Raw genomic sequence first — 24,074 nt, 5'->3', positions numbered from 1 at the left:
CTGCTCGCTGGCACCCGACTGTCTTCCCAAAGAGCTCCTGCAGTTGCTTGCAGGTGTCCCAACTAGTCAGTTCCTCCTTGTGTGTTTGGAACCAAACATAGGCTGTTCCCTTGATGTAGTAGATAATGTTAGCCAGCGAATGGTTGGGTCCCACTGGTTGTTCTTGCTGGCTCGCTCATATTTATTCAACCACTCTTCGACGTCCATGTCATCAGTACTGGAGAAGAGGAGGAGCTGCACCACGCTCTTCCACCAAATATGTTACGGGAAGATGTGAAAAAGGGTTTATTTACAATATTTACACCGTAGCAGTGAGTGGCACCACAACAAAGATGGCGGGCCAGGGGCCAGCTCATCCTCTTCCTCGTCTACTACGCAATCTTTTAGTGGGTATACGCCAGCGTTTTTAAAGGAAACAAAATGTCTTCTTTGTCCACAGGATAAGTGGCTCGTAACAATATAAACTCGGCACGTTTCATCGAAAGCTTCTGAGAAATAAAAGATTTTGAAGGGTAATGCTTCATATGGTTGTGACTAACGAAATTCCCCTTCTAAATATTCCCTTCCTGTTATGTCAAAGCAGGACTTATTTGTTATGACTTGCTTTGGTGGCTTAGTGTCTATGGACTGATAATGATAAAGTTGGACTGAGCAGAGCTGAGTTCATTAGGTAAATTGAGATATGTAGCAGTCAGGCACAACCGTCCTGCATACAGTGTGCTGTCAGATATTGAAACAAATAACACCTTTATAAAGAACCGTTATTCTCGGACTACTTGCTTACCAATTCACCTGCCGTGGTTGCTTAGTGGCTTTAGTATTGCGCTGGTAATCATGAGATCGCTAGATCAAATTCTGGCCACAGCGGCTGCATCTTGATCAGGGCAAAATGCAAAAATGTCTGTGTGCCGTACATTGGGTACCTGTTGTGGAAGTCTAGTATCTCACACAAGTACCAACCGTCGCAGGTTCGGGCTTATTGAGCCACAGGGCCTCGTCAGTTGTCGCCTCACATAATCTAGCATGCCGCTGTGCACCCCTTCACACACTGTGCTATAAGCTCTCGTGATAACCATTGGACCCACTCACTAGAGCTAGGGAAACCTTTGTCGGTTTGAGTCTCCAGTAAGTGCAGCTTGCCACAGTATGACACACACACTAAGCACTAGGCATCATCTTAGGCTTGGTGTTCAGAGAAGGAGCAATACGAGGTATGCAGCCGCCATAGGTGCAAGGTACCACAGACAAGCTCAAGTCCAAGTGATTAGGAAAACAAAGGGGCCAGCAGACGAGAGGAAAAATATGTGCGTCCCAGAGAAGTCTCCTTCGTGCTTGTACTGCTGGTCATTTTGCCGCATCCAGCAGCGTGTGCGCCATTGCTGCAAACCAGTCTGCGGAAAAGCCAGCCCCGACAGTCGTTGCGAGTTGAAAGGGGGACGCATAGGGATGACAGAATAGGTAAAATGCCCATGCAAAGGTACTGGGCACTCCTGAATCCCTACAGCGCTAAAGATCCCGATGTGGTCAAAATTTCCTGATTCCCCGACTAATGTGCCCCATAATCAGCTTGTGGTTTTGGCTCGCAAAACCTCACATTCTAAATTTTTTTTTAATTGTTATGTGCAATGCTATTGGTGCCTAGGTGTTTTGTTTTGTTATGTTTCGATTATGCTTCTTGTTCATGTCATTTGTTTACAAGGTTTTTACGTGGTAATTAAGCAATGAGGGAAGTGCGGTCAGTCCTAATCTGCAGCTTTGACTTTCAGACATGGTTTCAGGCAAAAAAAATAAGACACGGACCACAGATTAAAAGATAGGACAGGCGCACACTCCCAACAGATTTTTTATTTTCCTCGATGCTTCACATATATACCGTCAGGAATGCGAACAGGAACATACAGGGGATACACATGAGATACACACACACATACGCATGAATGGAATACACACATACATGAGATACACACGAGGTACAAACCAAACCTAATCATATCCTATCAACCAGGAACCTAAACTCATTCTCGTGAAGACACAATGACTTAATGCTAATGCATTAGTCGCCAAACTTTCTGATATACATCGCCTCTTCTAATTCCCATACGTCTCTATCCTTACTTTTTTGTAATGTGCATGTGTTTTCAAACAAAGGTATACACCTGCGCACTTTACAGTGATACGGCAAATGCGAGCCAGTCCCATTCTTGATTGAAGATATATTATTCATGATCTACATTCTAATCTCGACCACAACCTTCAGACTGATGCAGTCTTTCTCGACTTCGCAAGAGCATTCGATACGGTACCACATAAACACCTTATACTAAAATTCTCCCAGCTGAATTTGCACCCTAACCTTCTCGCATGGATCACAGCATTTCTCAAAAAATGCTCCCAGTTTGTTTCAATTAAAAATAGCCATTCCAGCTCTCTCCCAGTAACATCCGGCGTCCCCCAAGGATCTGTACTCGCACCCCTCTTATTCGTCGTACACATTAACGACCTGCCCATACATGTATCCTCCCATATCCGTTTATTTGCCTATGACTGGGTCATCTATCACACAATTACAAAGATTTCTGATCAAACTGCACTTCAACAGGACCATAACCTTGTACAACAGTGGTGTGATCTTTGGTTAACGAAGCTTAATCCCCCTAAATGCAAGCTCATTTCCTTTCAACGCAAGCTTAATCCCTTATCATTCTCATACCTAATCTCACTCCACTGTCTAACAAGTTCAATCATACAAATAGCTAGGCGTCACCTTATCCTCTGACCTTTCATGGAACGCACACATCAGCAATACCATATCATCCGCGAACAGATCCCTCGGTTTCTTAAAGCGTCATTTACGTCACGCACAATCAGGCATAAAACTTCTCGCGTACAAATCACTCATCAGATCGAAACTAGAATATGCAACGCCCATCTGGAGCCCACACCAGGTGTACTTAAGAAACGAACTAGAATCTGTACAAAATCGTGCCACTAGGTTCATTCATTCTTCATATTCATACGACATAAGCATATCATCCCTAAAACGTAAAACTGATCTTGCTAATCTTTCTATGCGTCGCCGCATTGCCAGTCTTTGTTTGTTTCACAAATCGTTTCACAGTTCCCTCAATCAAGCACCGTATATCATCCCACCAGTGCGCATATCTCCCCATACGTCCCATCCTTACTCAATCGCGCGCGCTCGAACCAGTACTTTTGCGGCCTCATTTTTTCTTCGCACAGCAGTGGACTGGAATGGCCTTCCCCGTGACATTGTAGGCATCACGTATTCATCAACTTTTGCGGACAACTTAACTGCATTTTTAAGTGTCATGAAGATCACTCTCTTTAACCTTTATTTGTAAGCCCACCCCTTATGTAATACCCCCTAACCGGGATCTTTAAGGTAATGAAGTGAAGTGAAGTGAAGTGATAGAGAATGCTCTCGCAGGCGGTCATTTCTACAATGCCGGGCCAATGTGAACCTTGCCACAGTCTAAAGGAATCTTATACACAACGCCAGCAGGACATTTTTCCAAGAAACACTTTGTGTAGTTCTTTACACACTTGGCCCTTTTAGTGGAAGACAGGTGCGCACAAATGCAAGAAAGTTTCCGAGGAGCGGAAAATATTACTGGTACAGCGTACCTAGAAGCAACTTTCTTTAACGAAGCAGCAACTTTGTGTATAAATGAAATGACAACAGGGCATGTTTTTTGTTTCATTTTGCATTCTTTTTAAGCATAGTTAGGCTCACGCCAAAATTTCTTCAACAATGCTTCACTCACTGAAAGTAACAAAGAAGCAGGGAAGCCCGCCGAGCCATGCCTAGACACCTGCACATTAAAGCTTTCCTGAATGACGCGGGGATAAGCAGTGTGTTCAATGGGGCTGGTTGGTTCATCTTTAGAATAAAAACAGATAAGACCTAGTTAGAGCCAACTGTAAACTAGTAATGGAAATAGCTCGTTTTACTGTTTCTGAATGGGCAGAATGAAATGGCAACAATTCTTTCTGTGCACGAGTATGGTACATCCAACAAATGTGGTTTTCATGAAGGGTGAGATGAAGGTCTAAAAATTGCAATTTGTTAAAAGTAGGGAGCACATGGGTAAACTTGAGTGCTCGTCCAAGCACTTAAAAAGTGTCTAAAACATCCTTAACACACTCTGTGTAGGCAGATTCTCGTTTGTGCAAAACAATCAAAAAGTCATCTACATACCTAAAGATCTGCAAAACCTTCTCCTTTAACAAAGCGGTTTCCAAGTCGTCGTCAATGTTTGCAAGAAAAATGTTGCATAACACAGGTGCCACACATGACCCTATACATATACCGTTCCTCTGCACAAACAGCTCATCTTCAAAAAAAATGAATGTTGCCGAAGATAAAACTCCAAAAGAAATAAAAAGCTTTCTACCAGAACTTCAGCCTTGTTCTGAAAGGACACATCTCCATTTTTTTTTCAATACATGACCACACAACCATAAAGAGCTCCCTGTGAGATATATAGTAAAACAGCTCTTGGGAGGGGGGGGGGGGGGGGAGGGGGCTTTGACCCCGCATTCCTCATCACAATTTGTACACATGTACATTTTTGTAAAAAACAAATTGTCAAATGTCTGAAGTGTGCAGCCTAGCGTGCTGCGGCCTAGTGCTGAAATTGTCTGCATTTTATATCTGATGTTATTTCTTCATCGTGATGTGTGGAAAGATGGAGAATCTTGGCAAGCCCAGTGTCTATGATGATCTCATGTTTTAAAACCTTTAGCTCACCTTAATTAATGCAGAGCCTTTCGCAATGGTCCTCGACAAATGCTTAATTATGGTGTTAGTTTCAGTGTGTACTGGTGGCTGATCATGCTTGGGGTGCAACCAGCTAAGCAACAATTTAATAGACCAATATTTCTGGCTGAGTTTTGCTGTTGCATTTAGGTTTTAGTTAACGTTAAGTTTGTCAGCCTTGCTCAAGTTTCTCTCGTAAAATTACCGTTTGTATAGTCAAGCTTACATAGAACACGGTTAACATAGCTTAACTTTGATGATTATTGCATTTATTTAATGAGATCATGCCTAACAGAGTTAGGTTAACTGGTATTTGTGTGAGCAGCTGGTAAGGCGATATGCAAAATGCTGACCATCTCCCAGTTCTGGTATTTCACTCACAGGTGCTGGCCTAGTGCAAGCTCATCAAATAGCTGCTTCATTGTTGCACTTTAGTTTAGTACTCCCCTTCCCGCCCCCCCTCCCATACAGAAAGGAATGAATGCCTCTGGAGGCACTCATTCATCATCATCTCATCATCATTTATCATCTGCTCCTTCCATTCCTTGCTGTCACAACAACAAGGTGCAGTAAATGCATATCAAGTGAAGGAAGGACAAAGTGTTCTTTCAAACCACAAGTCCTTACAAACTGTTGTTTCAAAGAATGCACTAGAGGTGCTGTAAAAGCAGCAGGTCCCACCTAAGTCGAGGTCAGTAAAGTACCACATAAACAAATTAGATTTGTCGCTGAAGATCACCGTGGGAACCATCTGGTATTTTTCAAGATGGGCTGTTATAATGTGTTGTGCAGGCAAGTGGTGCACCTTCTGTCTAGTGTTCCGCGTTCAAGCTACGCGGAGCTGCTTACAGAAGCAAGCAGTGGCGAAGAGGGCAGCTTTGAGGGCTACAACATAGATGCAGTGGCTGTGCTGGTCGCCTACCTGGAACGTAGGCTTGATGAGGTAGGTCATTCATGCGCACAACGCCTCCTCTTTCTCTTTTGAAATCACATGTATGAGGCAACCAGCAAACACTTCTTTTTATGTGATGGTAAAGCTGCAAGAACGACTTCATAATGCAAAAAAAGGGGGGGGGGGGTAAGGTGTGCAGACACGCCTTACCCCCTTTTTTTGCATTCTGAATCCTTGCCAACTAGCTCGGCTTTCTGTCATTCTAAAGAACGACTTATATATACAATCTACCAGGGCTGCACAATTCAAAACCAGCGATTGCTAAAATAAACTCCTGCAAGAGTTCGAAATGTTGGATGTTTTGCTTGTGGCATTTGTGCCTATATTCAGCATGTTTTGTAATGCCACACTGCTACTTGGAAAGCACTTAATATCGCCGGCAACTCTTGTTCAGAGTCATCAAACTAATCATCAGATCACAGACAAGGCGTTTCCTAAAAAATGCATTGTAATTTCAAGGCATTGTTAGCTAGACTTTTGTGTTTGTTTTTATAGACCAGAATTTTGCAGTGCTTGTGGAACGAATGGGTGAACGAGCAAGAGGGATATATTCTTGGCATGCTCTTGTTACATGTGCGGCATATGTGACAAGACATGCTGAGCATTTTCCTCACGTGTTGCCACAGTCCCTAAAAAATATGGCCTCCCCCTCTACAAGAGCTGCAAAATTATGGCCTACAAAACCGGCAGAGGAGCTACTGCCTCTGCATGCAGCTCCCCTCCAGCGTCATTGAGAAAGAGTTGTGAAACAGGTGGCTACTGTGGGGCCGTATTCTGAAACGATTCACTTTGGCGATACTATTGCCTCTGTAATATTTGGCTGTCAGGCACATGCTGATTGGTTGTTTTAGCGAAATCAGATGAGCTACGTCATCCGATTTTGCTCAACCTGCCAATCAGCGCACGCCTGATGGCGAACTATGGCCAAGGCGATAGTATTGTCGAAGTAGATTGTTTTAGAATACGGCCCCTGCTTCTCATCTTCAAATGACAGGAAAGGCTCTTGGAAATCTGCTACAAGGTTCCCGAGATGTTCTCGACTTCATTGCTTTACTAAATGTTCCCGAGATTTTTTCAGGTGCGCGAATGCATCACTGCATGAATCTTCACCTCTGAACTTCCGCTGCTAGAAATTATTTAAAAATGTTTCATTTCCATTTCACTTTTTAAAAGGGTCCTGATAAACCACCCTTCTGGCATGGTAAAAAAACACAGTCCAAGTGTAGCATATGTTGCGGTGAACATCTCGGCGAAATTTTGCAGTCGTGCGTCGTGCGTGAAGCTCGCAAGCAGAGTGAAAAGTCACTTTTTTCTCAAACGGTCTTTTTTTAAGCAGTAGCCTGCTTCTCACTCTTTTCAGGCTGCTGTATTTCATCTTAGAGCAGATTCCCATATGTGGCTGCTATTGGCCAATAGCTGACATCAATCAAGAATGTTGTTTTAATCAGTGCGCTTCTTCCTATTGTTACTGTGTATATTTATTGACGAAATTTGATTAACGGTCTGAAGTAAGCAAAAATATGCTTTTGAATTTCGATAATAATTACATACTTCCTTAAAAAGCTATCGTCTGCTCACTCTCGGCAGTGGCTGCCCGCATAGGAATTAAACTTGGGCTGTCCTGCATATCAGTCTCGCTAATTTCTGCTAGTTTTGAACTAACCTCAAACCACGTGAAACTTAATGTCAGACCGCACACACACTTTCCAGCGTATGTTTTCTCCTGGCTGCTCGTGGTTAGACGCCTTGTCAGACTTCACTTCTAATTTAGCTATTGATAGCGTTTCAGCAAACGCGCCACCTTGCATTGCGTGAAAGGTCATGGGAGGATGGGAGGAAGGGAGAGGGGGCATCACTCGGCTCCAGCAGCAACTGCATAGTTTGCAACCGGGCACAAGAGGAACTCGTGATCGCGGCTCAATTTTGTGCACGAAACAGAGGAAAATGGGGACGCAGGGCGGAATGGAAGGAGGAGGGGCTACTTTTACTCTGCGAGCAATGTGTACTTTGCGCGGCGTCGCATGGCTGCATGCACCGTCGGCTCGTGCCTTTGTGTGTGCTGTTTTCGTGCCGCTGTTTGTGTTGAAGCAACAAGCATAATGAAGGTCACTTCGCTTGGTGCTGTCCACACTTGCTCATGCCAGCATTTTGACAGTGAGTGTCCATGGTCATCGAGTGTGATGTGTTGACATTTGCCTGTGCGCGGACACCATGCTTGTTAATTCAGTTAGTAAGCAAATGTTTCCAAGTTTATACGGGCAATAAAACTAATATCCTTACTTCGTATAACTGTCTACTAATTTGCTTTCACAATCGATAGTTTGCCTTTTGGGTGAAACTGATTTTCTTGTGGATCAGTCAGCAATGTGTGAGCACTGGGGCACCAAATTTAGGCTCTGGGTACCATCATACACAACAATGCTTCAACTATGTGTCCCGAGCACTCGTTGGTAGTACAACAAATGCTGGCAGCCATGCCCTCGGAGTGTTGCCTTTCAATCACTGAACACTGTACCTCCATCAATACCTCTGGATGCAGGTGCACCTTTGTTTGTGATTTTTGACTCGCTGGGGTGTAACCCAATATATATGGTTTTGCACCTATGAACTCAAAGTCGTGGGTTTGATTCTGCTCTCAGCAACCACATTTTGACGAGGCGAAATTCGGAAAGGCTAGTCAAAATTATTCTAAAATCATTCCAAAATCCTTCACTGCGGCATGTCTCATGACTATACACTCGAACCCAGCTGTATCGAACTCTCAAAAAATGCCTGTCAATTCGATATAGAGCATAATTCAATATAAGCCTGCTAAAGAATTGGATGTCATAAAAGCACATGCCATTTATAAAATCACTTTATTGATCAAACAGCTTAGTTTCACATAAAATAGTCCTGTGTTTTCTGTCCCGTGTCCTGTGTTTTCTGCTTGGGCAGTTTCTCCGCCTGCAGCGCACATACTTCTCCACGTTGTTTAAGGAGTCAGAGCAGCTGAGACCGCAACCTTCCATGCTTGCGCACCGATCGCCTCAGAGGATGTGGGCAAAGAATTGTCGTCGTTGCTTAATTTCCTCATTGTGCCCTCTCTCACTTGTACTCGTTACGATGTTGGCAATGAAGTCTCCGTTGTCGGGCTCACCCTTGGTCGCGACACCATCATCTGCCCTCATAAACTTGTGGACGGTCGATTCGTCAACGGCTACCGGAAATTCTGACAGCTTGCCCCATACTTCAGCAACACCAGCAGCGGCTTCGTCGCATTGATCAGAATTTACCCCATTGCCCGCTCATTGAAACATCGACCTGTTTGTCCAATATAAGGCAGGCTAGAGGCTACAGGCGGGCAGGCTACAGGCAGGCAGGCTACAGGCAGGCTCTACAGGCTACAGGCAGGCAGGCTACATAAGGCAGGCTACACCTACATAAGGCAGGCATGTTGCGAAAATAAACTTAGTTGTGAGTGGCGCCGGTCCTGTCGTTTGTGTTCTTCTCCCTAAGTCCTGGTCTTCTGCGCCTTGCCTTTACTACTTCAAGCATGAACCAACTAGCCCAAGCAAGAGTTTTACTTGACCCTATTAGAAACCCGGGTGCAATTACCAAATGAGACCACCGCGATTTTTACTGAAGAAATGAGCCGCCTATTCCGCCACGCCGACCCGGAAATGTCCGAGGAGAAGAAAGTTCGCCTACTAATGTGTGGTGTAAAGGAGGAACTTTTCGCCGGAATGGTACGGAGCCCACCGCAGACCGTTGAGGAGTTTCTTCGCGAGGCCACCAGCATCGAGAAGACACCGGAAATGCGGAACCGGCAATTCAACCGCCACTCTAACTCGACAAACTACGCCGGAGTTCAGTCACTGGCCACCGACGACCTGCGCGAGACTATCCGAGCAGTCGTGCGGGAGGAGCTGCAAAAGCTGTTCCCGTCATCACAGCCTCAAGTGGCGTCGATTGCCAAAGCCGTACGTGAGGAGGTCCAACAACAACTTGGAGTAGCCCCTGAATTGCCGCAACCTCAGCCGCAAGCGATGACATAAGCCGCCGTCGCCCGCTGTCAAGGTCCCCCTCCACGACCGCGCCAGGGCCCCCTAACACCGCAATTCCGTCGACCACTACCGCCGCCGCCAGCACGCCCACCCGTAGCCCAGCGCAGCTACCCGAGGAAGACAGACGTTTGGCGCGCTCCTGACCATCGCCCGCTCTGCTACCACTGCGGAGAAGCAGGTCACGTCTACCGACGATGCCCATACCGGGAGATGGGACTGCGAGGTTTCGCCGTCAACGCTCCGCGCCCGCAGCAAGGTGAACGCCCTCGCGATATCGCCGACTACCTCGCCGCTACTCAGTGGAGCTCTCGACGACCGTCGCGTTGGCCATCACCAGGTTGCTACCTGTCGCCGCAGCGCCGAACATACACTGGCCCAGCCCGGGGCTGGTCAGCGAGCCCATATCCGGAAAACTAAAAGCAGCAACCGAAGCATAAGCTTGAAAAGGGGCTAGTGCCGCGGGGCACAGTATGTTTTCCTTAATTATACACGTGTGCACCCAGTATCTCCTGTCACAATAAGAGCACCGATATGCCTAATACGTGTACTGACAGGCCTTCAGAGTTTTTTCGAATGTGCCTGTGGTGGTTTGAGCCCTTAAGGGCAGTAAATGACGTGCATTTATTTTTTTCAACTGGCCGATTTTTCTGACGTTTTCGCGGCCCCTTGGGAGCTCGAAAAATCGAACTATGCAACTGACCATTAAGATGGTTCAAGTGGTCTGTGGGGCGAACGAGTGGCGGAAGGAGGACAAGAAAAGAAAGGACCTACACATTGACGAATGAACGGGAAAAAAAAGCATTCTGCCGCCATTTTGAAGGAGCTTGAGCTCAAAAAACAGTCTTGGCTAATGCCGAGATGCAGGTGTCCCTCACCCAAACCAAAATAAACTCTTTTGACTAGTGAAACGTAATACTGAGGCGTTGTGTGCGGGCTGAGAGTATGTCTGGACAGTTGAGGGCAACTTAACAGCTGTTGAGAGAGAATCCCACTTGTGACAAAGAATGACTCGATTCACAAGAGGTTTTACAATCACCAGCCCCCCTTCCCCTTTGTGTATATGACATACTCGGTGAAGGTCGTGGCGAGTTTAAACCCTCAAAATAATCGTCAGCGAAGCCTGCATCGGCTTTGAGCGTCATCGAGGTTGTTGCGTACCTAGCAGAGGAGGCAGTCTCTTGCTTAAAGCCACAGTGCTTGAACAAGTTAGCGATTGTGCTTCGCGACACTGTGTTCCGCGAACTGGCAATAAAATTCATGGCGTCAAGCACAGTGATCTTTTTTTCGAACTCACTGCGATCCATAGCTGCCAGCCGACCCTGCACTAACTGCTTCCGGTAGCCTTGCTTGATGCACTTAATGATGCCGGCATCCAGTGGCTGCAGCCGGCTTGCGCAGTTAGGCGGAAGAAAAAAACCTTTGTTTCTCAGGCTGGACTTATCGGGTGGGTGGCATGGTGCGTTGTCCACGAAAAGCAATGTTTTCCTCGCCTTAGCACCCATTTTGTTGTCCACCTGCTGCAAAAAAAATTGCTGAAGAGCAAAGACGTCATCCATGCCTTTCTGTTGAAGGTGTAGCTCCACGGCAGCATCTTCAAGTTCTTATAGCACCGTGGCTTTTGCAAACTTTCCAACAACGAGCACAAGCAGCCTCTTGGAACCGTCCTCGTTAGCACAGAATAGTGCCGTCACACGCTCTTTACTACGCTTGCCACCAGGATAGCTGTCACCCTTAAACGCAAGGGTTTGCTCGGGCTGCATATGGTAAAAAATACTGCTCTTGTTGGCATTGAAAACGTCGCAGGGCTTGTATGCAGCAATCGTCTCCGGCGGCGACTCCATGTGCTCATTCACTGTCAAAACGTCCACGGAAGTGCTTTCTCCACAGGAGCGGCTGTACACAATCCTGTTTTGTTCTTTAAAGTGATCCAGCTACCCATTCGATGCCTGAAAGTCGTCAATGCTCAAACGCAATGCCACAAGGTCTGCCTTTTCTTTTAGAATTGCACCATCAACATTGATCGCAGAGCTCCGTGCTTGATCCAACCACTTGACGAGAACTTTTTCTAACTTCTTATGCTGTCCTTCTTTTCCCGCTTTCCGCTTGAGCCTGAACTTGTTGGCATTCTGCAATATCACCGCTTAGTTTACCAGGATCGTCTTAAGCGAAGATTCGGGTATCTTAAGGTCCCAGGCAATGCGGGCTTTCATGGCTCCATGCCGCTTTTATGCTTCCTCGATAATATTCAGCTTATCACCGAGCAACAGAACAGTCCGCTTTCGGGACATCGTGCGTCGCGTTGCTCCACACAACTCAAAACCTCCACTGAACGCTGGTCGCTAGGATTACCACAAACACGTGCGATAAACCTAAGCCTCTCTGCGTTAACTTGTCGGCAATCTGCTGCTGGGAAACTGGAAGGGGAGACATGTTTCCCCAACACAACGAGTGGCGACGCCACAGAGAAGAGAGGGAAAAAGTGATTGTGGAGAAGAAAAAGCGCTATTTCAGCACAGCGGGTGGCATGGGCGCCTGCTGGTGTGGGGGAGAGAAACTGTTCCCCAACACGACGAGAGCCGATGCCACCAAGAAGAGATGCAGAAAGTGATTGTGGAGAAGAAAAGGCGCTATTTCAGCACAGTGAGGGTTGCAACATTTTCAGCGAGCATTGCGGCATTTTCGCCGCTCCGTCTTTTTTCATGTGGAAAGACTGAGCAAGGAAAGAGACCTGCGGCACTTTTCTTTTGTCCGCCGTTCTGTCTCGCGCTTTGTGAGGGTCGTCGTATAACGCAGGTCAGGCGTAAAATTGCATTGGATAACCAGGGTTTTAATGCATTGCTTCTATGGGGACTTCGCCGGGACTGCGCTAATCCGTTGTAAAGCCCACGTCGTCGCAAAACCGGGGTACGTATAACTGGGGTTCCACTGTAGTTTGGACCCTCATAACCAGCAGCAACTGGTGCGGCGAGCCCGGGAGACAGTAAGAGCCACAGGAGCCCTGGACTAAGGGCGCCTCCCGCACAAGCAGAAAGACACCTACTTGTCCTTTCTGTTTTTTTTAATAAATGTTTTTCCTCCTCCTCCTCCTGTGTGTCTGTCTTTCTTTCCGTCCCGTTTGAATTCAGCACTTTTGTTTATTTCATTCAACTAAAAGAGTGCCTATACTTTGTGCTTGGTGCAAGATGAGACTAAGTGATGGTTGATTTTACCATTTATTGCTGTTGAGAAGAGGTTTATTAGTGGCTCCTTAAGCAAAGGCACAGCGACCGGGAATGGCGAGGCAGCCCGAAGCACTTTCCAAAATGACGCCAGCAATCGGCAGCGCGAGCCCAGCCGGGCTGCTCATTGGCAATGTGGCTGTACCGCAAGACGCGTCCCCTTCTTTGCAGTCTCCCCCCAAACAAAAGGAGCCATCCTGGTGACTTAAAAATTGCAAGGCAGAGGGCCGTGGTAGTGCTTGACGCGTGGGATGTGGATAATGTTGCATCCAAGCCGGTGCAAGTTGTCAGGTGGTAACAGTGGCTTAATGAGAAAATTCACCGGAGATGTTCACTCCAAGACTCAGTGAAGCCCTGTGAATTTTGGGCCGAGTTTCGAGGAAAGCTCCGGCATTTGGAAAGGGATAGACAGCCACACAAGAGAGCCTGGATCGTAGGTTCTGTTTGTAAGCAAGTCAGTGTGGTTTTCTTTCTGGCATTGGTGTTGCTCTGCCATAAAAGTGCGCACGAGCTGGTGACATTCTTCGTCTTCTCGGGCGACGTCGGACACAGGCAGACACTTGGAGGTGTCAAGATCATATGGAAGGAGCATGTCGATGGTATGCGTTGGCTCGCAGCCATACAGGACGAAGAAAGGTGAAAATCCCGTAGGGGCCTGGATTGCTGGTTGTACGCGAATGTGATAAATGGAAGGATGTGGTTCCAGTTACTATGATCAGATGCCACATAGGTCAAGAGCATATCACCAAGTATGCAGCTAAATCACTCTGTGAGCCCGTTAGTCTGGGGATGATATGCCATGCTTGTCTGATGAATAACATGGCATTCCGATAGCAAACCTTCGACGACTTCGGAGAGGAAGGTCCTACCTCTATTGTTCAGGAGTTCTTAAGGTGCACCGTGTCGAAGGACAAAGTGATGTAGGACGAAAGAGGCTACATCCCACGCTGTAGCAATTAGTCAAGCAGCAGTTTCGGCATTGCCTATCAAATTGTTAATAGCAACTGCAATCCACCAATTGCCGTCTGGTGTCATAAGAAGCGGGCCGTATTGGTCGATGCCGATATGATCGCAGGGTTTGGCACTGCACGGGAGTGGCTGCAAGACACCAGATGGGCTTATACCCTTGTCACATGGGCACCCGCGAACTCCATTGAACTCCTTCCTCTTTACGCCAATGGAGTTGCGCTCCGTGTCACACGGTCGCCCTTGCGCCAAGGAAGTTAAATGGAGATTTTGTGCGAAGGGAGTTCTGCAATGACCATTACGGTTGGATGGAGTGCCCTCGTTCTCAGGCAGCTACAGTTCTGCAGAAAACCACGCTAGTAAAATCGTCGTAACTGGTTCATTTACAAATTATAGCATTATTTTTTTTTTTTGCCTTGGGATATATGCCACATTATGGAAGTTTTAATTTGTATTTAAGGGCATCAGCATCTGTACTCTCTACACCAATACATCGCCACGCTGCATCGGGAAACGTTGTTCCGCCATTTTGTTTGTTTTTATATGCACGGGAGCCGCACGTATCGTTCAAGCCGTACGGGTAAAATTCTCCAGTGACGCGCACCATGAGCGATCGCGGTGCACCGCGAACACACAGACACGTGCAATTACACAGCGGAATCACAACTCGAAGGGCACCGGCCCAACAACGTGACCCGCTCTGCCCACGCACGAAAGCAAGAGCACAGTGTGGCCAGCATCGCTTGCAACTTCGCTATGCTTGGAAAACAAAAGTCTTGCGGTAACGTACCGCAAAGATTCTCGCTGTGATTTTATATTATACATACTGCGTTAAAAAAATGCACATAGATTACTTTAACGGCGACCGTATATGTGAACAGTTGCACACGGAAGTAAGCGCAGCAGTGCCGTTTGTACCCCGTGCGGCGCCCGTCGAAAGCTCGCGCTGTGCCGTGTAGCACGGCCGCAACTCCATTGCCGTCAATCTCCGTTAGGAAGTTTCATGCTCAATGGAGTTCGCGGGTGCCTGTGTGACAGGGGTATTAAAGGCGGCTGTTTCCAGCGTTGACAATCAAGACAGCACCAAACATACTTTTGTACAAAATTGTACACACCACGATAGTAGTAGTGGTGGTGCGCTTGTTTGTACGTGTTGAAAACTCCGGCGTGGCCACACTGCGGATTGTTGTGGAAAGAGGCACATAATTTTTATCTTAAGCTGCTGGGAATCACCAGAAGCCACCTATGGTTTCCAGGAGCACAACTGCGTCGGTGCAGCAGCTGGTCATGAATGGTGAAAAAACTGCTTATTGTTGGAAGGTTCAGGATATAGGGATTGTCGATGATCCAGATAGATAGTCGAAAAGAAAAGCAATCCATGGGTCACGACGTTCTGCAGTGGCAAAAGAGTCCATATTGAAAGATGACATGGAGTGTGCTGAAGTTGTTCCACAGGCCGAGTCTGGAGGTGAAGGTGAACGGGACCGGTCGTCTGCATCTGAGTGTGTGCGCCTGCTGCGGTATATGATGCGAATATTGTACTCCTGGATGCATAGTGCCCAATGGGCTAGGCGGCCAGTGGAATCCTTCAAGTTGGCAAGTCAACGACGCGCGCGGTGACTTGTAACCAAGTTGAATGGGTGCCTGTATAGGCATGGTTGGAACTTCACAAGTACCCGTACTAAAGCCAAGCACTCTTTTTAGGTCACGCTGTAATTGGCCTCAGACTTCGTCAACATGCGACTCACATAGGCGACTATGTATTCCGTATAGCCAGGCTTTTGTTGGGTGAGGACGGCGTTGTGACCAGCCCCGCTGGCGTCTATATGTACCTCAGTTGCAGCGGATGGGTCGAAATAATGAAGAATAGGTGCAGACAGAAGACGACGCAGCGTAGCAAATGCGGAGTCACATGCAGGGAACCAGGAGGAGACGCCCGCATCACTGTTTAGAAGCTGAGTCAATGGCGCCATGACGGATGCAAATCTGATGACTGAGAGCAAGCACCATCGGTGAATTAGGATCGAAGCGAGCAGTCTTCGCTGCCATGTTGTTGCATAAACTCTGTATATGGTAGCATTCCGGTATACTTCTACCAGAGCCTGCTAAACACCGTGCATGTGCTGTCATGGCACCCGCTATATAGTAACACTTGTGGTATATGGTAATGCCCTGCTAAAGCTGTCTTTCAATAGGTTCATCATACCAGACCTGACAATGAAACGGCATAGAGGACACCTGCTCTGTAGTACTATTGGTGCCAGCTCCAACAGAGCGGTCAGGTGATACGCAGTCCTTTTGTCTGTTGCATAGATTGGCGTTACGATAACCTACCTGCCATAAAGTTGGGAAAGCTCATCTGCATCTGAAAGCAAAACTTTCTATGCAACAAATAAAAGATTGCTGCAATACACGGGCTCACTATTAATCTGTTGACCTCATTGTTATTCAGTACAACAGAGCATCACATATTCATTAGATTCAGAGGGAAAAAAGCACTTCATTCTGTTTCAACAGAAGTTCTATTGATAAAAAGTGTTTTCCAGGCCTTCATATCTTAGAACTGAGCTGTATCAGTGCTCGCATAATAATTTGGTGTTCCCTTTGATAAGAGGAGACCATACTGTATATCTTGATTCTTGTTATGATATTGTTAGATACGAGTTTGTGCCGCTGTGGACAAAATGACATTGGCAGGTGAAGAGGAGATTGAAATGTCTCGAAGATCGGTTGATGGTGTTACCCTGGTCACTGAGCTACACCCATATATTGTAACTGCATATATTGTAAATACATATATGTTCTCCCCATAACATATTGGTGTACGTGCGGGGTAATCTTGCCACAAGCCAGTGATTTGGGTGTTTCCTGTACATATGACCGACCGTGTTCGCAGGTGATTTTTCTGGCCTGAGGTATATCGCTCTGTTGGAAGCTACGTCGCTGCCTGCAAACTTTGGCAATGCCGCAAAGAGCCTTCATTGTCTCCCATTAGGCACCTTCACCCTATAAATATCCACAGTGAGCCATCTTTCCGTGTCGGCCTGGACCTCCTTGGCCCATTTCCATCATCATTCTCGGGCAACAAGTGGCTGGCCGTTGCGACGAACTATACCACGCGTTATGCCATAACGCGGGCCCTCCCTATGAGCTGCACCACTGATGTGGCTGATTTTCTCTTCCATGAAGTGATCCTACATCATGGTGCCCCACGTCAGCTACTCACTGATAGAGGCCGCTGTTTTCTTTCTAATGTTGTCGACGACCTGCTTCGCTCTTGCTCCACGTCCCACAAGTTCACGACGGCTTACCACCCACACACAAACGGACTTACCAAGCGTCTCAACCGTACAGTCATGGACATGCTCTCCATGTATGTGTCTGATGATCACCGGTATAGGGACTGCATGTTACCCTTCGTGACATTTGCATACAATCCATCGCATCACAATATTACTGGTTATTCCAAATTTTATCTACTATATGGCCATGACCCACTCCTGCCTCTTGACTCGCTGCTCCCTTCCAATGCCAACACTACCATGTTCTATGCTCACGTCGCCATTGTTCACGCAGCCACAGTACGTCGCATTGCCCATGATTGTCTTCTGGAATCTCAGACTATCCAAAAGCATCGTTACGACAGTCGTCGTCGGGACGCTCATTTCAGCCTTGGGTCACTTGTCCTGCTTTGGTTACCCTCCCGTCGTGTCAGCCTCTGTGAAAAACTGCTTCCGCACTACGTCGGGCCATAGTGATTTCTTCACCAAATCATATTCGCCACACATATAAGATATCACTTGTGACTTCAACGTCTTCCATCCCACCAAGAACTGATATCGAGCACGTTTTGCGCCTCAAGCCCTCTAACTCGCGCGCTGATTCGACGCCCTAAAAAGCATCGAGACAATGCTTCTGCCACCGGGGGTTAATGTCACGTACGAGTTTGTGCCGCTGTGGACAAAATGACGTTGACAGGTGAAGAGGAGATTGAAGTATCTCGAAGATTGGTTGGTCACTGAGCTACTTTAAGTGCATATATTGTAAATACATTTATTTTTTCTCCATAACAATATGCTAGGAGACTTCCGAGCATTCACTATTCGATTTGAAATTTACTATTCGGTGTTTGCACACCCCTACTTTAAACTAATTGCATCCTCTTAGTTGTAAAGCTTGTTAAGTATAACCTTGGTGACTTCTTATTCAGACGAATCCATAACACAGAATGCAATAATTTGTTCTCTAGTAAATATCGATGTTACCAGGTTCGCGATAAATATGAACTTCATTTTACCCAAAGTACATACGGTTGAATCTCAATAGTTCGAACCCTAAGGGGCCAGAAAATTCATTTAAAAAAAAGGACTTGTTTTTGAAATATTCATGCACTATAGCACAATGCACAAATGGTGCAAGTCGTTAAATATTGCGGCACACAAGCACGCAGCGAGCGACGACCGAGAAATCGCCCACACCGGCTAGCGCTTGCTTCCAGATAACAGGAACTTTTAATTAACGAGATTCAACTGTACTAATTATGGCAAGGAGGTTGACCATTTCTCATTCGTTACTTTCTGGAGCACACTACCCCGGGATATAGAAACATCTGAGATGCATGAATTTGAGAAACAACTTAAAGAATATTTTCAATCTTCTGCTGATGCTAAGTTAAATAAACCTTCTTTCATGCGTCATTTCATGTCGCTTCATTCATTTTGCTTTCATATAAAGCATAGACTACTTATAGCACAAGTCGCCAGATTGGTGAATACTCGAACTATATGTGGTACCACACTACAACCAAAACAACAGTATTCAAAGGCTGCACATGTGCACACGTGTAGACAAAGCAGCTGCACGTATCTGAGAATCGGAAGCACGTGACTGGGAGTTTAGCATTTTGCATGTGTTCAAATTTATGAACATTAAAAGCTTAATGTCCAATTACCCGCTGTCTTCGCATGAAGCAGACAAAGTAATAATAATTTGAAAAAAAAAAAACATGGCAACTGAAATTTTAGACGCAGTGTGTCTTGTCCGATTTCTTGGACTAGTCGATGTATGGATGGTGTCAAAGACATGGCAACCGCGGACCAAGTTGCTACTATTCGAGAGTTGCCCATCCCCTCATTCTCATTATCAAGGTGGTTTTTCTGCTTTTCGTGTGCCATGCAGCCACTGCAATGTGTTTCTTTGACTTGCCACCAAACCACAATTTTGGTTGCCGACGAGGTGCACTAGATAGGCCTAGCTGGTGGGGGTGTTGCGTGGCATGCTGTCACCAAAAGCTCGCCCTTGATATGTTCGTACCCGTAACAGATACATAGAGATTATGTACATGATTGTAGCAGTGTGACTATCACCTCCAAAGCAGGCAAAGAAGAAGATGGGCTCACGTGGAAGTAGCGCGAGAATAGAACACACTAGCGCGCTCTACCTGAGCGGCCGTAGTGTCAGCCGCTCTCGAGACCTCACTGCACGATGGCTGGCTGGCCTAACTAAGCCATGGCTATGACAGTGTCAGCCCACTGACTCTACGAAGGCGAGTAGTCTGTGGCCTCACAGGGTCTGTCAGATGTGCCGTGGCTGTAGGATGTCAGGGATATCTACATCGACATGCCAGATGTCTGGTTCATTTAGCTGAACAGCCAAGACCTTCTCATCAAGGTTCCAGGCTCCAGCTGTGTTCCAGGCTTCGGTGGCCACCCCCTGGCCCCGACTTCTAAGACGACTTGCAGGCATCCGTCCTTGATCACTATGTCACCTCGAGCGTTCAGTCACAACTGCTCTTGCTGTTTCAACCGTCGTGTCACTCCATGTCTTGTTGTCCCACATTGCCTGCATCCACCCATGCCAATCATCAGCACACGCTGGGCCCAGCATCAGACCTCTACTTGGTTCGTGAGCCTCCTTCCCAGCTCAACGGCAGCTGCGCAACGACACTCAAGGAATTCACTGGGCCAAACGTTAGGGCTTTCAGCTATTGTATGACCCGCCGCTCTATTTTTTTTTGGATGTTCCCGCAACCTGTCTGCTTTCCGTTCGGGGGCACCTCACTGATGTCCAATACCGAGGCTCTCCCACAGGCTCCACTAGGTGCAAATTTCACTCTCGCAGGGACGCCACAAGCACAACCTTCGCGATGCACTCAGCAACCACCACAACCCTGATGCTATCGGCATTTGAGATTTCACTGCAAGCAGCAGCAAGGCGACCCGTCCGATGTTCTGTCCTCACACCTTCCATGGATGCATGGCCTACCGAAGTTTTGCAGTAGCAGCTCTGTTGTCTGGTTTCTTCAGCTTGAGAATCACTTCTACATCAACAACATGAGTGACTAACACTTGTTCTTTCTCCACGCAAGTCCCAAGTTGCCAGACGGTCTACTTTTGGAACTTCTACAGGCCCAAGCATCTACGAGAACCTGCGGCAGGTCGTGATTTCGCTCTACGGCATCACTGTGGCTGCACTTCGCTCACAACTTATGCTGCTGGTGCTACCTGGTACATCTCCTTCGGATTGTGTGAACCCAACACTACTAACGATGTCCTCAATGCACAAGACAATGCGCCCTGCGTCTGGACTTGGTCTTCCTACGACATTGTCTGTACTTGTTACCTGGATTTTATTTCAATCACGCTTCCTACTAGGATGAGGGGGGCCCTGTAGCTGCGCCACTGTCAGCTCTAAAGCAGACAATGAAGGTGGGCTCACGTGCAAGTCGCATGAGACATGCAAGCCCACTTTACGCGAGCGGCCACAATGTCGGCCGCTTCTGAGATACCACTGCACCATGGCTGGCTGGCCTAAATAAGCCGTGGCTACGATGGCTACCTCTTCGCGCTGCTCCCACACAATCATTCGCATGGTCTGAACTGACAGCAGTGCATGTGAAGCGGAGTTTGGTTTCTCGGGTGATCAGCCATAGCAACTACTGCAAATTCTTAATGAGTTTGTATGTGTGCACACTGGTAGGAACCGCTGAAGCTCTCAAGTGCATGTAAAGCCTAATAGCTCTAATCTAAATTTGCGAGACACTGCTTAAACTAACAGCAGTTAAGGCCGCATGTTCGATACCTGCAGATCACGACGACGCACATTTCAATGAGTGCACAGAAACTGAAGCCATGTTCAGTGCAAAGCGCACTACTGATAAGCAGCTGAGCAAAAAGCATCTCCATCGCTTAGGCAGCCACTGCGTGCCTGCATTGCACAGCCGCGGCTTTTCTGTCTTTTTTTTTTCGTTCATTCATTCACTCGCGCCTTGTCTTATGCTCATCCTCCTCCTCCACATCGCCCTTGTTGCTCTCCCCTCCCATCGGCCGGTGCACTTCATTGAGGAGCATGCTCGCACGCACTTCTCAACAAAGTAAACGAGGTGCGCCGGCCGATGGGCACTTTTTGGAGGGGTTATCCCGTTGTAACCACATTATAAGCGGAATTTTGTCTCGCGTGACTGCACTGTAAGCGGTGTGCATATATGTGGGGTTGTATGGGAGGGTAAACAGGAGTCATAAAAGGCTGTATTGTAGCCAGTTCTGCACTATAAGCGGTTACGTTATGAGTAGTCTAAGCTGTAGTATTTGTTTTATGTGCTTATTGTGCATTTATTTTCCTTAATTAAGCTATACATGCCTTATATTACTTGTACTCTATATAAGGTTATACAAGTTCATACATATTTCTTTAATGAATTACGCTAATGATGTTACAAAACTTTAATTGCTTCTTGTTCCCGAGTTGCTACAACTACTGTCCTGTTGGTTCTGCTATCTTTAATTTGTAAAGGAGGTCCCTTAGTAGTCTGACTTTGGGACCTTCTCCTGTATATAAATATTCTCTAAATCTTGTTACAGTAAAGGTGACTTACCTTTACATTGATTAAACAAAAAGACGATTGTGTTTGTCGTCTCTGTGTGCAATGCATTTTGCATGCAATATGTTTATTTCTATTAGGTGGTAAATTCTTCTTAAAAATTGGAAATGCAAGTTTCAAGGTTTTTTTTTATTTCAGATAACCTTAATCGAGTTGTATGTGATCTTTATGTTTCTCTAAGGTTTCTTTCCAGTGTAATGATCGCACCCCGAACTTGCCCCAGCGATATGTCGTGTGCAAAATCTAGCTAATGATGATCGCGCTTACCATCTGTCGAATGCTATGCGAACGACTCTTCAAGACATAGCAACAGGTCTGCGTACACCAAACATTCCTAAGCAGATGCCGCATTTCATTCCTTTCATCACTTGCGGCACTTCCATAAAAAAAAAAAAGCTGCAACCAAACTTGCCTTGGCTTTATTTTTTATAGCCTTTATAATCGTTGTGGTGAACAAAACAAAAAAAGGCGCCTTTCCATTCTTCTCGTCTGCACTCGTGGGCATGCAACAAATTGCGAGCGGCAACTATAGTAGCCACATTTACACTAATTCATTAGAAGTGTACCTTATTCATACGCTGACACTTGTAACACAGCTAAGATATTTGCCCACCCTTAGCAGAAACGTACCGTATTAGGATAGTAGTGAAGACAAATGCCACAGTTTCTGCAGCATGCCTTCTATGTGTTTCTATGTCACTGGCAGCTAAGCGCGCCCATCTCTGTTTCTGTCCCCTCAAAGTGGACATGGCTATGTTATTGCCACAGACGGGCCGATATTAACGATATTATTCATTACTGATATGGAAGAAACTGTTTCAAAGTGCTTAATGTACTCACAAGAAGAAAAAAAAAAACACGTTTGGCGCGTTCGACTTGCTCCACCTGCTGCCATTTTTATTTTTGTGACCCGCGCTGTCACAGGCATAGTGCTTCTCACTATATTACCTAGAGGGAAATCTGGCGCTGCTGTGCTGTGGTATGCATGGGAATGCCGGTATATTGTGAATTCGGATTGGTATCATTCTCAGAGAGCCAGGCAAGCACCGTTCCATCTGTCATGATGATTAATTTTCTAATAAAACAGCACGTAAAAAGCTGTTTTAGCTTTATTATTACAGAAAAGCATGTTTTGTTTAACTATGAAAACTTGTTATTGCATGTGCAATTATATGAAACGCAAAAAGTATCAGCGGGCTGCTAAAGTTGGAGGACAGAAGACAAGATTCGCACTTGCTTTGAAACTGTTTGTCGTCTGTTCTTGCTTTTCTTCGCTTGGTTATGCATTGTAAGTGAGTAAACTTCACTGGAAAATGTAATATGCTTGAATTGAAGCATTTTACGAAGATTTTACTTTAAGAACGCGTTATTTATGTAGCCATATCCATGTTTTAGATGAAGCCTATTACAACACCAGCCAACACAAGCCTCGCAGACACATATACCATCATTCCCATGGCAGCACAGCGCACCTGAGGTAACTCCCATAGAGGGTAGTGCCAGATTTTCCTCTAGGCGTTATAGTGAGAAACTCTATGGTCACAGCGGCAGCCACCTGTTTGTTGACCTGTTGTCATCCCACAGCGAAAAATTTTTTACTTTCGCAGGAAGTTTAAGCTGTGTATGATCGCACCCCTAAAGTTGCGTAAATTTTTTTACAAAAAAGTGTGTTCATTATGCGAGTAAATAGAGTACTTCACATGATAGTTGAGTGGTTTGTGTTCTCACTGTGTGTTTGTCACTCACTGCACATCTGCATGGCATGCTGGTGGTAGACATGCACGGGCTGGCAGTGCTAAGCGTGCTTCGTCTTGTGCAGGTAGAAGCCAAGCCCAGCTTTCAGCGACAGTTGACCCCTGTGCTGTTGTGCTTGGCTGAGTGTGCGCATGGACACAGGATACTGCGTCGGTACCTGCGCTCAAGGGTAATCTGCATGTCGATAGCGGTTGCTACTCAATATTTCATCATGATACTCATCACCTTGTTGACCACCTTGTTTTGTGGCCACATTGGAGTGTTTTATTTGAGTGTGTTTACACTCCGCTTGGAGTGTTACTCCAAGTGGAGTGTAAACGGAGTGGAGCAGAAGCGTGCATGCGCCGTCCCCTTAGCCGTAAGTGGGCTAGCAAAGCGAGGAACACAGTCCACTTAGAAGCTGCTCAAGTGGAGCATGCTGCGCAGCGCTTTGGCTAGCGTTGGCGTCAGAAGGGATTGGACTGAATGCAGAAAGCAA

The 24,074-nt window shown here is 46.4% G+C and overlaps 1 protein-coding gene across 1 annotated transcript in view; it reads left to right on the top strand.

Annotated features, from left to right (window-relative positions):
• ric8a (ric8 guanine nucleotide exchange factor A) overlaps positions 1-24,074 on the top strand; it is a 473,887-nt gene that overhangs the window by 327,807 nt on the left and 122,006 nt on the right. Inside the window, exons 10-11 of the mRNA XM_070534856.1 lie at positions 5,573-5,727; positions 23,665-23,765. Coding sequence (XP_070390957.1) covers positions 5,573-5,727; positions 23,665-23,765 — 256 coding nt within the window. The remainder of the gene's footprint in view (positions 1-5,572; positions 5,728-23,664; positions 23,766-24,074) is intronic.

Source organism: Dermacentor albipictus, chromosome 3 (assembly GCF_038994185.2).
Source record: "Dermacentor albipictus isolate Rhodes 1998 colony chromosome 3, USDA_Dalb.pri_finalv2, whole genome shotgun sequence".
Lineage (NCBI taxonomy): Eukaryota > Metazoa > Arthropoda > Arachnida > Ixodida > Ixodidae > Dermacentor > Dermacentor albipictus.
This window is presented reverse-complemented; position numbering and strand designations above follow the sequence as displayed.